The following is a 16,248-nucleotide window of genomic DNA, read 5'->3' as shown; positions in this document are numbered from 1 at the left end:
TTTACCAAGATTCAACGGCTGAATTGCAAGAAAACAGCAGAATTCTGCACGAAATCATCAAAATTCTTACAGAAAACCGCATATTTCGATGCAAAACGACGATTTTTCGCCGATCTTCGTTGTTTTCTGGCTTGAATTCGCAAAGAAGAGCACGAAATCTACAAAATTATGACTTTTTACCAAGATTCAACAGCTGAATTGCAAGAAAACAGCAGAATTCTGCACGAAATCATCAAAATTCTTAGAGAAAACTGCATATTACGATGCAAAACAACGATTTCTCGCTGATTATCGTTGTTTTCTATCTTGAATTTGCCAAGAAAAGCACGAAATCTACAAAATCATGACTTCTTACCAAGATTCAACGGCTGAATTGCAAGAAAACAGCAGAATTCTGCACGAAATCATCAAAATTCTTACAGAAAACCGCATATTTCGATGCAAAACGACGATTTCTCGCCGATTTTCGTTGTTTTTTGGCTTGAATTTGCAAAGAAGAGCACGAAATCTACAAAATCATGACTTTTAACCAAGATTCAACGGCTGAATTGCAAGAAAACAGCAGAATTCTGCACGAAATCATCAGAATTCTTACAGAAAACCGCATTTTTCGATGCAAAACAACGATTTATCGCCGATTTTCGTTGTTTTCTGGCTTGAGTTCGCAAATAAGAGCACGAAATTTACAAAATCATGATTTTTTACCAAGATTCAACGGCTGAATTGCAAGAAAACAGCAGAATTCTGCACGAAATCATCAAAATTCTTACAGAAAACGGCATATTTCGATGCAAAACAACGATTTCTCGCCGATTTTCGTTGCTTTCTGGCTTCAATTCGCAAAGAAGAGCACGAAATCTACAAAATCATCACTTTTTACCAAGATTCAACGGCTGAATTGCAAGAAAACAGCAGAATTCTGCACGAAATCATCAAAATTCTTACAGAAAACCGCATATTTCGATGCAAAACCACGATTTCTCGCCGATTTTCGTTGTTTTCTGGCTTGAATTCGCAAAGAAGAGCACGAAATCTACAAAATTATGACTTTTTACCAAGATTCAACGGCTGAATTGCAAGAAAACAGCAGAATTCTGCACGAAATCATAAAAATTCTTAGAGAAAACTGCATATTTCGATGGAAAACGACGATTTCTCACTGATTTTCGTTGTTTTCTATCTTGAATTCGCAAAGAAGAGCACGAAATCTACAAAATCATGACTTTTTACCAAGATTCAACGGCTGAATTGCAAGAAAACAGCAGAATTCTGCACGAAATCATCAAAATTCTTACAGAAAACCGCATATTTCGATGCAAAACGACGATTTCTCGCCGATTTTCGTTGTTTTTTGGCTTGAATTTGCAAAGAAGAGCACGAAATCTACAAAATCATGACTTTTAACCAAGATTCAACGGCTGAATTGCAAGAAAACAGCAGAATTCTGCACGAAATCATCAGAATTCTTACAGAAAACCGCATTTTTCGATGCAAAACAACGATTTATCGCCGATTTTCGTTGTTTTCTGGCTTGAGTTCGCAAATAAGAGCACGAAATTTACAAAATCATGATTTTTTACCAAGATTCAACGGCTGAATTATTATTATTATTATTATTATTATTATTAAAATTGGATTAGATTGCTGAGGCAAGCCTATTTTGCAATCTTACAACACACTTTATGCAGAGTTCGATTTAATTACATTAATATGTAGAATATATGGAAAGTTAAGAGCTAGTACCAATCAACACTTTTTTTTTTTTTGAGTTGTGATAATAATTAAAATTGTTATTGTTGGATATTATGCATATAATTATCCAGACGTCTTTTGAACTGAGAAATGTTAGCTGCACAAACGATATCATTACTTAGGCTGTTCCAAATCTCAAAACTCCGATTTGTTAGAAAATATTGTCTTGCAGATGTTTTAAAATTTTCTTTTTTTATTTTAAATTCATGACCCCTAAGTCTTGTGTCAGTGTTTATTGTAACAAAATTTGTTTTATCTTCGGGAAAAAGATTATGGGTAATCCTAAACATTTGAATCAAATCCATTCTATTTTGTCTTTCAGCAAGTTCAGAAATATTAAGATGTTGCAGTCTGGTTTTGTAAGGCAATAAGTTATGCTGCTTGGGCCATCTAGAAACAGCATGCTGAACCCTTTCGAGAATATTTCGGTCTTTTACTAAATGAGGTCTCCATACAGCTATTGCGAACTCCATGTGTGGACGAATGTAAGTTGTGTAAAGTCTAGAGCATAAGTCAAGTGAGGGATTTCTAAATATATTTTTTAAAACATATAAAACCGAGAACGCTTTTCTTGCTGAGGTATTACATTGTTCAGTCCAATTTAGTTTGTTGTCAACTATCACACCTAGATCTCTTTGAGAACTAACTTCTTTTATAAAAAAATTGCTGATGGCATAAGGAAATTTTAAATTGTTTTTGCCTAAGTACATGACAGTGCATTTTTCTAAATTTAACGGTAAGAACCACATCTCACACCACTTCTGAACTATATCTAAAGATTCTTGAATGTTGGAGTTACTATCAGAAGAGACACCAAAAAACTTTAAGTCATCTGCGTATGCAGTATGTTTGCATTTTATCTGTTGAAGAAGATCCGACGTGTAAAGCACGAATAAAATAGGACCTAAAACTGAGCCTTGGGGCACACCGCTAACCACTGCATGTTCCTTAGATAGAGCATCGTGTACTTTTACAACAAAAGTTCGATTAGACAAAAATGCTTTGATCCAATTCAATAACTGGCCAGTTATTCCATAAAGAGACAATTTATGTAAAAGTAAATTGAATTGCAAGAAAACAGCAGAATTCTGCACGAAATCATCAAAATTCTTACAGAAAACCGCATATTTCGATGCAAAACGACGATTTCTCGCCGATTTTCGTTGTTTTCTGGCTTGAATTCGCAAAGAAGAGCACGAAATCTACAAAATTATGACTTTTTACCAAGATTCAACGGCTGAATTGCAAGAAAACAGCAGAATTCTGCACGAAATCATAAAAATTCTTAGAGAAAACTGCATATTTCGATGGAAAACGACGATTTCTCACTGATTTTCGTTGTTTTCTATCTTGAATTCGCAAAGAAGAGCACGAAATCTACAAAATCATGACTTTTTACCAAGATTCAACGGCTGAATTGCAAGAAAACAGCAGAATTCTGCACGAAATCATCAAAATTCTTACAGAAAACCGCATATTTCGATGCAAAACGACGATTTTTCGCCGATCTTCGTTGTTTTCTGGCTTGAATTCGCAAAGAAGAGCACGAAATCTACAAAATTATGACTTTTTACCAAGATTCAACAGCTGAATTGCAAGAAAACAGCAGAATTCTGCACGAAATCATCAAAATTCTTAGAGAAAACTGCATATTACGATGCAAAACAACGATTTCTCGCTGATTATCGTTGTTTTCTATCTTGAATTTGCCAAGAAAAGCACGAAATCTACAAAATCATGACTTCTTACCAAGAGTCAACGGCTGAATTGCAAGAAAACAGCAGAATTCTGCACGAAATCATCAAAATTCTTACAGAAAACCGCATATTTCGATGCAAAACGACGATTTCTCGCCGATTTTCGTTGTTTTTTGGCTTGAATTTGCAAAGAAGAGCACGAAATTTACAAAATCATGACTTTTAACCAAGATTCAACGGCTGAATTGCAAGAAAACAGCAGAATTCTGCACGAAATCATCAAAATTCTTACAGAAAACCGCATTTTTCGATGCAAAACAACGATTTATCGCCGATTTTCGTTGTTTTCTGGCTTGAATTCGCAAATAAAAGCACGAAATTTACAAAATCATGATTTTTTACCAAGATACAACGGCTGAATTGCAAGAAAACAGCAGAATTTTGCACGAAAACATCAAAATTCTTACAGAAAACCGCATATTTCGATGCAAAACAACGATTTCTCGCCGATTTTCGTTGTTTTCTGACTTCAATTCGCAAAGAAGAGCACGAAATCTACAAAATCATCACTTTTTACCAAGATTCAACGGCTGAATTGCAAGAAAACAGCAGAATTCTGCACGAAATCATCAAAATTCTCACAGAAAACCGCATTTTTCGATGCAAAACAACGATTTATCGCCGATTTTCGTTGTTTTCTGGCTTGAATTCGCAAATAAGAGGACGAAATTTACAAAATCATGATTTTTTACCAAGATTCAACGGCTGAATTGCAAGAAAACAGCAGAATTCTGCACGAAATCATCAAAATTCTTAGAGAAAACTGCATATTTCGATGCAAAACAACGATTTCTCGCTGATTATCGTTGTTTTCTATCTTGAATTTGCCAAGAAAAGCACGAAATCTACAAAATCATGACTTCTTACCAAGATTCAACGGCTGAATTGCAAGAAAACAGCAGAATTCTGCACGAAATCATCAAAATTTTTACAGAAAACCGCATATTTCGATGGAAAACGACGATTTCTCGCTGATTTTCGTTGTTTTTTATCTTGAATTCGCAAAGAAGAGCACGAAATCTACAAAATCATGACTTTTTACCAAGATTCAACGGCTGAATTGCAAGAAAACAGCAGAATTCTGCACGAACTCATCAAAATTCTTACAGAAAACCGCATATTTCGATGTAAAACGACGATTGTTCGCTGATTTTCGTTGTTTTCTATCTTGAATTAGCCAAGAAGAGCACGAAATCTACAAAATCATGACTTTTTACCAACATTCATCGGCTGAATTGCAAGAAAACAGCAGAATTCTGCACGAAATCATCAAAATTCTTACAGAAAACCGCATATTTCGATGCAAAACGACGATTTCTCGCCGATTTTCGTTGTTTTCTGGCTTGAATTCGCAATGAAGAGCACGAAATCTACAAAATCATCACTTTTTACCAAGATTCAACAGCTGAATTGCAAGAAAACAGCAGACTTCTGCACGAAATCATCAAAATTCTTACAGAAAACCGCATATTTCGATGCAAAACGACGATTTCTCGCCGATTTTCGTTGTTTTCTGGCTTGAATTCGCAAAGAAAAGCACGAAATCTACAAAATCATCACTTTTTACCAAGATTCAACAGCTGAATTGCAAGAAAACAGCAGAATTCTGCACGAAATCATCAAAATTCTTACAGAAAACCGCATATTTCGATGCAAAACGACGATTTCTCGCCGATTTTCGTTGTTTTCTGGCTTGAATTCGCAAAGAAGAGCACGAAATCTACAAAATCATGACTTTTTACCAAGATTCAACGGCTGAATTGCAAGAAAACAGCAGAATTCTGCACGAAATCATCAAAATTCTTACAGAAAACCGCATATTTCGAGGCAAAACAACGATTTCTCGCTGATTGTTTTGCATCGAAAAATGCGGTTTTCTGTAAGAATTTTGATGATTTCGTGCAGAATTCTGCTGTTTTCTTGCAATTCAGCCGTTGAATCTTGGTAAAAAGTCATGATTTTGTAGATTTCGTGCTCTTCTTTGCGAATTCAAGCCAGAAAACAACGAAAATCGGCGAGAAATCGTCGTTTTGCATCGAAATATGCGGTTTTCTGTAAGAATTTTGATGATTTCGTGCAGAATTCTGCTGTTTTCTTGCAACTCAGCTGTTGAATCTTGGTAAAAAGTGATGATTTTTTAGATTTCGTGCTCTTCTTTGCGAATTCAAGCCAGAAAACAACGAAAATCATCGAGAAATCGTCGTTTTGCATCGAAATATGCGGTTTTCTGTAAGAATTTTGATGATTTCGTGCAGAAGTCTGCTGTTTTCTTGCAATTCAGCCGTTGAATCTTGGTAAAAAGTCATGATTTTGTAGATTTCGTGCTCTTCTTTGCAAATTCAAGCCAGAAAACAACGAAAATCGGCGAGAAATCGTCGTTTGGCATCGAAATATGGGGTTTTCTGTAAGAATTTTGATGATTTCGTGCAGAATTCTGCTGTTTTCATGCAATTCAGCTGTTGAATCTTGGGAAAAAGTGATGATTTTGTAGATTTCGTGCTCTTCTTTGCGAATTCAAGCCAGAAAACAACGAAAATCGGCGAGAAATCGTCGTTTTGCATCGAAATATGCGGTTTTCTGTAAGAATTTTGAAGATTTCGTGCAGAATTCTGCTGTTTTCTTGCAATTCAGCCGTTAAATCTTGGTAAAAAGTCATGATTTTGTAGATTTCGTGCTCTTCTTTGCGAATTCAAGCCAGAAAACCACGAAGATCGGCGAGAAATCGTCGTTTTGCATCGAAATATGCGGTTTTCTCTAAGAATTTTGATGATTTCGTGCAGAATTCTGCTGTTTTCTTGCAATTCAGCCGATGAATGTTGGTAAAAAGTCATGATTTTGTAGATTTCGTGCTCTTCTTTGCGAATTCAAGCCAGAAAACAACGAAAATCGGCGAGAAATCGTCGTTTTGCATCGAAATATCCAGTTTTCTCTAAGAATTTTGATGATTTCGTGCAGAATTCTGCTGTTTTCTTGCAATTCAGCCGTTGAATCTTGGTAAAAAGTCATAATTTTGTAGATTTCGTGCTCTTCTTTGCGCATTCATGCCAGAAAACAACGAAAATCGGCGAGAAATCGTCGTTTTGCATCGAAATATGCGGTTTTCTGTAAGAATTTTGATGATTTCGTGCTGAATTCTGCTGTTTTCTTGCAATTCGGCCGTTGAATCTTGGTAAAAAGTCATGATTTTGTAGATTCCGTGCTCTTCTTTGCGAATTCATGCCAGAAAACAACGAAAATCGGCGAGAAATCGTCGTTTTGCATCGAAAAATGCGGTTTTCTGTAAGAATTTTGATGATTTCGTGCAGAGTTCTGCTGTTTTCTTGCAATTCAGCCGTTGAATCTTGGTAAAAAGTCATGATTTTGTAGATTTCGTGCTCTTCTTTGCGAATTCAAGCCAAAAAAACAACGAAAATCGGCGAGAAATCGTCGTTTTGCATCGAAATATGCGGTTTTCTGTAAGAATTTTGATGATTTCGTGCAGAATTCTGCTGTTTTCTTGCAATTCAGCCGTTGAATCTTGGTAAAAAGTCATGATTTTGTAGATTTCGTGCTCTTCTTTGCGAATTCAAGCCAGGAAACCACGAAAATCGGCGAGAAATCGTCGTTTTGTATCGAAATATGCGGTTTTCTCTAAAAATTTTGATGATTTCGTGCAGAATTCTGCTGTTTTCTTGCAATTCAGCCGTTGAATCTTGGTAAAAAGTCATGATTTTGTAGATTTCGTGCTCTTCTTTGCGAATTCAAGCCAGAAAACAACTAAAATCGGCGAGAAATCGTCGTTTTGCATCGAAATATGCGGTTTTCTATAAGAATTTTGATGATTTCGTGCAGAATTCTGCTGTTTTCTTGCAATTCAGCCGTTGAATCTTGGTAAAAAGTGATGATTTTGTAGATTTCGTGCTCTTCTTTGCAAATTCAAGCCAGAAAACAACGAAAATCGGCGATAAATCGTCGTTTTGCATCGAAATATGCGGTTTTCTCTAAGAATTTTGACGATTTCGTGCAGAATTCTGCTGTTTTCTTGCAATTCAGCCGTTGAATCTTGGTAAAAAGTCATGATTTTGTAGATTTCGTGCTCTTCTTTGCGAATTCAAGATAGAAAACAACGAAAATCAGCGAGAAATCGTCGTTTTGCATCGAAATATGCGGTTATCTCTAAGAATTTTGATGATTTCGTGCAGAGTTCTGCTGTTTTCTTGCAATTCAGCCGTTGAATCTTGGTAAAAAGTCATGATTTTGTAGATTTCGTGCTCTTCTTTGCGAATTCATGCCAGAAAACAACGAAAATCGGCGAGAAATCGTCGTTTTGCATCGAAATATGCGGTTTTCTGTAAGAATTTTGATGATTTCGAGCAGAATTCTGCTGTTTTCTTGCAATTCAGCCGTTGAATCTTGGTAAAAAGTCATGATTTTGTAGATTTCGTGCTCTTCTTTGTGAATTCAAGCCAGAAAACAACGAAAATCGGCGAGAAATCGTCGTTTTGCATCGAAATATGCGGTTATCTGTAAGAATTTTGATGATTTCGTGCAGAACTCTGCTGTTTTCTTGCAATTCAGCCGTTGAATCTAGGTAAAAAGTCATGATTTTGTAGATTTCGTGTTCTTCTTGGCGAATTCAAGATAGAAAACATCGAAAATCGGCGAGAAATCGTTGTTTTGCATCGAAATATGCAGTTTTCTCTAAGAATTTTGATGATTTCGTGCAGGATTCTGCTGTTTTCTTGCAATTCAGCCGTTGAATCTTGGTAAAAAGTCATGATTTTGTAGATTTCGTGCTCTTCTTTGCGAATTCAAGCCAGAAAACAACGAAAATCGGCGAGAAATCGTCGTTTTGCATCGAAATATGCGGTTTTCTGCAAGAAGTTTGATAATTTCGTGCAGAATTCTGCTGTTTTCTTGCAATTCAGCCGTAGAATCTTGGTAAAAAGTGATGATTTTGTAGATTTCGTGCTCTTCTTTGCGAATTCAAGCCAGAAAACAACAAAAATCGGCGAGAAATCGTTGTTTTGCATCGAAATATGCGGTTTTCTGTAAGAATTTTGATGATTTCGTGCAGAATTCTGCTGTTTTCTTGCAATTCAGCCGTTGAATCTTGGTAAAAAGTCATGATTTTGTAGATTTCGTGCTATTCTTTGCGAATTCAAGCCAGAAAACAACGAAAATCGGCGAGAAATCGTCGTTTTGCATCGAAATATGCGGTTTTCTGTAAGAATTTTGATGATTTCGTGCAGAATTCTGCTGTTTTCTTGCAATTCAGCCGTTGAATCTTGGTAAAAAGTCATGATTTTGTGGATTTCGTGCTCTTCTTTGCGAATTCAAGCCAGAAAACCACGAAAATCGGCGAGAAATCGTCGTTTTGTATCGAAATATGCGGTTTTCTCTAAAAATTTTGATGATTTCGTGCAGAATTCTGCTGTTTTCTTGCAATTCAGCCGTTGAATCTTGGTAAAAGGTTATGATTTTGTAGATTTCGTGCTCTTCTTTGCGAATTCAAGCCAGAAAACAACGAAAATCGGCGAGAATTCGTCGTCTTGCATCGAAAAATGCGGCTTTCTGTAAGAATTTTGATGATTTCGTGCAGAATTCTGCTGTTTTCTTGCAATTCAGCCGTTGAATCTTGGTAAAAAGTCATGATTTTGTAGATTTCGTGCTCTTCTTTGCGAATTCAAGCCAGAAAACAACGAAAATCGGCGAGAAATCGTCGTTTTGCATCGAAATATGCGGTTCTCTGTAAGAATTTTGATGATTTCGTGCAGAATTCTACGGCTGAATGCAGAATTCTGCAGAAAACAGCAGAATTCTGCACGAAATCATCAAAGTTCTTACAGAAAACCGCATATTTCGATGCAAAATGACGATTTCTCGCCGATTTTCGTTGATTTCTGGCTTGAATTCGCAAAGAAGAGCACGAAATCTACAAAATCATGACTTTTTACCAAGATTCAACGGCTGAATTGCAAGAAAACAGCAGAATTCTGCACGAAATCATCAAAATTCTTAGAGAAAACTGCATATTTCGATGCAAAACAACGATTTCTCGCCGATTTTCGTTGTTTTCTATCTTGAATTCGTCAAGAAGAACACGAAATCTACAAAATCATGACTTTTTGCCTAGATTCAACGGCTGAATTGCAAGAAAACAGCAGAATTCTGCACGAAATCATCAAAATTCTTACAGAAAACCGCATATTTCGATGCCAAACGACGATTTCTCGCCGATTTTCGTTGTTTTCTGGCTTGAATTCGCAAAGAAGAGCACGAAGTCTACAAAATCATGACTTTTTACCAAGATTCAACGGCTGAATTGCAAGAAAACAGCAGAATTCTGCACGAAATCATCAAAATTCTTAGAGAAATCTGCATATTTCGATGCAAAACAACGATTTCTCGCCGATTTTCGTTGTTTTCTATCTTGAATTCGCCAAGAAGAACACGAAATCTACAAAATCATGACTTTTTACCAAGAATCAACAGCTGAATTGCAAGAAAACAGCAGAATTCTGCACGAAATCATCAAAATTCTTAGAGAAAACTGCATATTTCGATGCAAAACAACGATTTCTCGCCGATTTTCGTTGTTTTCTATCTTGAATTTGCCAAGAAGAACACGAAATCTACAAAATCATGACTTTTTACCTAGATTCAACTGCTGAATTGCAAGAAAACAGCAGAATTCTGCACGAAATCATCAAAATTCTTACAGAAAACCGCATATTTCGATGCAAAACGACGATTTCTCGCCGATTTTCGTTGTTTTCTGGGATGAATTCGCAAAGAAGAACACGAAATCTACAAAATCATGACTTTTTACCAAGATTCAACGGCTGAATTGCAAGATAACAGCAGAATTCTGCACGAAATCATCAAAATTCTTAGAGAAAACCGCATATTTCGATGCAAAACGACGATTTCTCGCTGGTTTTCGTTGTTTTCTATCTTGAATTCGCAAAGAAGAGCACGAAATCTACAAAATCATGACTTTTTACCAAGATTCAACGGCTGAATTGCAAGAAAACAGCAGAATTCTGCACGAAATCATCAAAATTCTTAGAGAAAACCGCATATTTCGATGCAAAACGACGATTTCTCGCCGATTTTCGTTGTTTTCTGGCTTGAATTTGCAAAGAAGAGCACGAAATCTACAAAATCATCACTTTTTACCAAGATTCAACGGCTGAATTGCAAGAAAACAGCAGAATTCTGCACGAAATCATCAAAATTCTTACAGAAAACCGCATATTTCGATGCAAAACGACGATTTCTCGCCGATTTTCGTTGTTTTCTGGCTTGAATTCGCAAAGAAGAGCACGAAATTTACAAAATCATGACTTTTTACCAAGATTCAACGCTTGAATTGCAAGAAAACAGCAGAATTCTGCACGAAATCATCAAAATTCTTACAGAAAACCGCATATTTCGATGCAAAACGACGATTTCTCGCCGATTTTCGTTGTTTTCTGGCATGAATTCGCAAAGAAGAGCACGAAATCTACAAAATCATGATTTTTTACCAAGATTCAACGGCTGAATTGCAAGAAAACAGCAGAATTCTGCACGAAATCATCAAAATTCTTAGAGAAAACCGCATATTTCGATGCAAAACGACGATTTCTCGCTGATTTTCGTTGTTTTCTATCTTGAATTCGCAAAGAAGAGCACAAAATCTACAAAATCATGACTTTTTACCAAGATTCAACGGCTGAATTGCAAGAAAACAGCAGAATTCTGCACGAAATCATCAAAATTCTTAGAGTAAACCGCATATTTCGATGCAAAACGACGATTTTTCGCCGATTTTCGTAGTTTTCTGGCTTGAATTCGCAAAGAAGAGCACGAAATCTACAAAATCATGACTTTTTACCAAGATTCAACGGCTGAATTGCAAGAAAACAGCAGAATTCTGCACGAACTCATCAAAATTCTTACAGAAAACCGCATATTTCGATGCAAAACGACGATTTCTCGCCGATTTTCGTTGTTTTCTGGCTTGAATTTGCAAAGAAAAGCACGAAATCTACAAAATCATGACTTTTTACCAAGATTCAACGCTTGAATTGCAAGAAAACAGCAGAATTCTGCACGAAATCATCAAAATTCTTAGAGAAAACCGCATATTTCGATACAAAACGACAATTTCTCGCCGATTTTTGTTGTTTTCTGGCTTGAATTTGCAAAGAAGAGCACGAAATCTAGAAAATCATCACTTTTTACCAAGATTCTACGGCTGAATTGCAAGAAAACAGCAGAATTCTGCACGAAATCATCAAAATTCTTACAGAAAACCGCATACTTCGATGCAAAACGACGATTTCTCGCCGATTTTCGTTGTTTTCTGGCTTGAATTCGCAAAGAAGAGCACGAAATCTACAAAATTATGACTTTTACCAAGATTCAACGGCTGAATTGCAAGAAAACAGCAGAATTCTGCACGAACTCATCGAAATTCTTACAGAAAACCGCATATTTCGATGCAAAACGACGATTTCTCGCCGATTTTCGTTGTTTTCTGGCTTGAACTCGAAAAAAAGAGCACGAAATCTACAAAATCATGACTTTTTACCAAGATTCAACAGCTGAATTGCAAGAAAACAGCAGAATTCTGCACGAAATCATCAAAATTCTTAGAGAAAACCGCATATTTCGATGCAAAACGACGATTTCTCGCTGATTTTTGTTGTTTTCTATCTTGAATTCGCAAAGAAGAGCACGAAATCTACAAAATCATTACTTTTTACCAAGATTCAACGGCTGAATTGCAAGAAAACAGCAGAATTCTGCACGAAATCATCAAAATTCTTAGAGAAAACCGCATATTTCGATTCAAAACGACGATTTCTCGCCGATTTTCGTTGTTTTATGGCTTGAATTTGCAAAGAAGAGCACGAAATCTACAAAATTATGACTTTTTACCAAGATTCAACAGCTGAATTGCAAGAAAAGAGCAGAATTCTGCACGAAATCATCAAAATTTTTAGAGAAAACCGCATATTTCGATGTAAAACGACGATTGTTCGCTGATTTTCGTTGTTTTCTATCTTGAATTCGCCAAGGAAAACGACGATTTCTCGCCGATTTTCGTTGTTTTCTGGCTTGAATTCGCAAAGAAGAGCACGAAATCTACAAAATCATGACTTTTTACCAAGATTCAACGCTTGAATTGCAAGAAAACAGCAGAATTCTGCACGAAATCATCAAAATTCTTTCAGAAAACCGCATATTTCGATGCTAAACGACGACTTCTCGCCGATTTTCGTTGTTTTCTGGCATGAATTCGCAAAGATGAGCACGAAATCTACAAAATCATGACTTTTTACCAAGATTCAACAGCTGAATTGCAAGAAAACAGCAGAATTCTGCACGAAATCATCAAAATTCTTACAGAAAACCGCATATTTCGATGCAAAACGACGATTTCTCGCTGATTTTGGTTGTTTTCTATCTTGAATTCGCAAAGAAGAGCACGAAATCTACAAAATCATGACTTTTTACCAAGATTCAACGGCTGAATTACAAGAAAACAGCAGAATTCTGCACGAAATCATCAAAATTCTTAGAGAAAACCGCATATTTCGATGCAAAACGACGATTTCTCGCCGATTTTCGTGGTTTTCTGGCTTGAATTCGCAAAGAAGAGCACGAAATCTACAAAATCATGACTTTTTACCAAGATTCAACGGCTGAATTGCAAGAAAACAGCAGAATTCTGCACGAAATCATCAAAATTCTTACAGAAAACCGCATATTTCGATGCAAAACGACGATTTCTCTCCGATTTTCGTTGTTTTCTGGCTTGAATTCGCAAAGAAGAGCACGAAATCTACAAAATCATGACTTTTTACTAAGATTCAACGGCTGAATTGCAAGAAAACAGCAGAATTCTGCACGAAATCATCAAAATTCTTAGAGAAAACCGCATATTTCGATGTAAAACGACGATTGTTCGCTGATTTTCGTTGTTTTCTATCTTGAATTAGCCAAGAAGAGCACGAAATCTACAAAATCATGACTTTTTACCAAGATTCAACGGCTGAATTGCAAGAAAACAGCAGAATTCTGCACGAACTCATCAAAATTCTTACAGAAAACCGCATATTTCGATGCAAAACGACGATTTCTCGCCGATTTTCGTTGTTTTCTGGCTTGAATTCGCAAAGAAGAGCACGAAATCTACAAAATCATGACTTTTTACTAAGATTCAGCGGCTGAATTGCAAGAAAACAGCAGAATTCTGCACGAAATCATCAAAATTCTTAGAGAAAACCGCATATTTCGATGTAAAACGACGATTGTTCGCTGATTTTCGTTGTTTTCTATCTTGAATTCGCCAAGGAAAACGACGATTTCTCGCCGATTTTCGTTGTTTTCTGGCTTGAATTCGCAAAGAAAAGCACGAAATCTACAAAATCATGACTTTTTACCAAGATTCAACGCTTGAATTGCAAGAAAACAGCAGAATTCTGCACGAAATCATCAAAATTCTTACAGAAAACCGCATATTTCGATGCAAAACGACGATTTCTCGCCGATTTTCGTTGTTTTCTGGCTTGAATTCGCAAAGGAGAGCACGAAATCTACAAAATCATGACTTTTTACCAAGATTCAACGGCTGAATTGCAAGAAAACAGCAGAATTCTGCACGAAATCATCAAAACTCTTACAGAAAACCGCATTTTTCAATGCAAAACGACGATTTCTCGCCGATTTTCGTTGTTTTCTGGCTTGAATTCGCAAAGAAGAGCACGAAATCTACAAAATCATGACTTTTTACCAAGATTCAACGGCTGAATTGCAAGAAAGCAGCAGAATTCTGCACGAAATCATCAAAATTCTTACAGAAAACCGCATTTTTCGATGCAAAACGACGATTTCTCGCCGATTTTCGTTGTTTTCTGGCTTGAATTCGCAAAGAAGAGCACGAAATCTACAAAATCATGACTTTTTACCAAGATTCAACGGCTGAATTGCAACAAAAGAGCAGAATTCTGCACGAAATCATCAAAATTCTTAGAGAAAACCGCATATTTCGATACAAAACGACGATTTCTCGCCGATTTTCGTGGTTTTCTGGCTTGAATTCGCAAAGAAGAGCACAAAATCCACAAAATCATGACTTTTTACCAAGATTCAACGGCTGAATTGCAAGAAAACAGCAGAATTCTGCACGAAATCATCAAAATTCTTAGAGAAAACCGCATATTTCGATACAAAACGACAATTTCTCGCCGATTTTTGTGGTTTTCTGGCTTGAATTCGCAAAGAAGAGCACGAAATCCACAAAATCATGACTTTTTACCAAGATTCAACGGCTGAATTGCAAGAAAACAGCAGAATTCTGCACGAAATCATCAAAATTCTTACAGAAAACCGCATATTTCGATGCAAAACGACGATTTCTCGCCGATTTTCGTTGTTTTCTGGCTTGAATTTGCAAAGAAGAGCACGAAATCTACAAAATCATGACTTTTAACCAAGATTCAACGCTTGAATTGCAAGAAAACAGCAGAATTCTGCACGAAATCATCAAAATTCTTTCAGAAAACCGCATATTTCGATGCAAAACGACGACTTCTCGCCGATTTTCGTTGTTTTCTGGCATGAATTCGCAAAGAAGAGCACGAAATCTACAAAATCATGACTTTTTACCAAGATTCAACAGCTGAATTGCAAGAAAACAGCAGAATTCTGCACGAAATCATCAAAATTCTTAGAGAAAACCGCATATTTCGATGCAAAACGACGATTTCTCGCTGATTTTGGTTGTTTTCTATCTTGAATTCGCAAAGAAGAGCACGAAATCTACAAAATCATGACTTTTTACCAAGATTCAACGGCTGAATTGCAAGAAAACAGCAGAATTCTGCACGAAATCATCAAAATTCTTAGAGAAAACCGCATATTTCGATGCAAAACGACGATTTCTCGCCGATTTTCGTGGTTTTCTGGCTTGAATTCGCAAAGAAGAGCACGAAATCTACAAAATCATGACTTTTTACCAAGATTCAACGGCTGAATTGCAAGAAAACAGCAGAATTCTGCACGAAATCATCAAAATTCTTACAGAAAACCGCATATTTCGATGCAAAACGACGATTTCTCGCCGATTTTCGTTGTTTTCTGGCTTGAATTCGCAAAGAAGAGCACGAAATCTACAAAATCATGACTTTTTACTAAGATTCAACGGCTGAATTGCAAGAAAACAGCAGAATTCTGCACGAAATCATCAAAATTCTTAGAGAAAACCGCATATTTCGATGTAAAACGACGATTGTTCGCTGATTTTCGTTGTTTTTTATCTTGAATTAGCCAAGAAGAGCACGAAATCTACAAAATCATGACTTTTTACCAAGATTCAACGGCTGAATTGCAAGAAAACAGCAGAATTCTGCACGAAATCATCAAAATTCTTAGAGAAAACCGCATATTTCGATACAAAACGACGATTTCTCGCCGATTTTCGTGGTTTTCTGGCTTGAATTCGCAAAGAAGAGCACAAAATCCACAAAATCATGACTTTTTACCAAGATTCAACGGCTGAATTGCAAGAAAACAACAGAATTCTGCACGAAATCATCAAAATTCTTAGAGAAAACCGCATATTTCGATACAAAACGACGATTTCTCGCCGATTTTCGTGGTTTTCTGGCTTGAATTCGCAAAGAAGAGCACGAAATCCACAAAATCATGACTTTTTACCAAGATTCAACGGCTGAATTGCAAGAAAACAGCAGAATTCTGCACG

At 36.4% G+C, this 16,248-nt stretch overlaps 1 protein-coding gene across 1 annotated transcript in view; it reads left to right on the top strand.

Annotated features, from left to right (window-relative positions):
* Window positions 1–2,590: 2,590 nt before the first annotated feature.
* LOC148170678 (uncharacterized) overlaps window positions 2,591–16,248 on the top strand; it is a 52,475-nt gene continuing 38,817 nt past the window's right edge. Inside the window, exon 1 of the mRNA XM_088042222.1 lies at window positions 2,591–2,595. Coding sequence (XP_087898348.1) covers window positions 2,591–2,595 — 5 coding nt within the window. The remainder of the gene's footprint in view (window positions 2,596–16,248) is intronic.

The sequence above is a fragment of the Gnatocerus cornutus genome, chromosome 7 (assembly GCF_029298725.1).
Source record: "Gnatocerus cornutus isolate USDA-ARS CGAHR chromosome 7, icGnaCorn1.1, whole genome shotgun sequence".
Taxonomy (NCBI): Eukaryota; Metazoa; Arthropoda; class Insecta; order Coleoptera; family Tenebrionidae; genus Gnatocerus; species Gnatocerus cornutus.
This window is presented reverse-complemented; position numbering and strand designations above follow the sequence as displayed.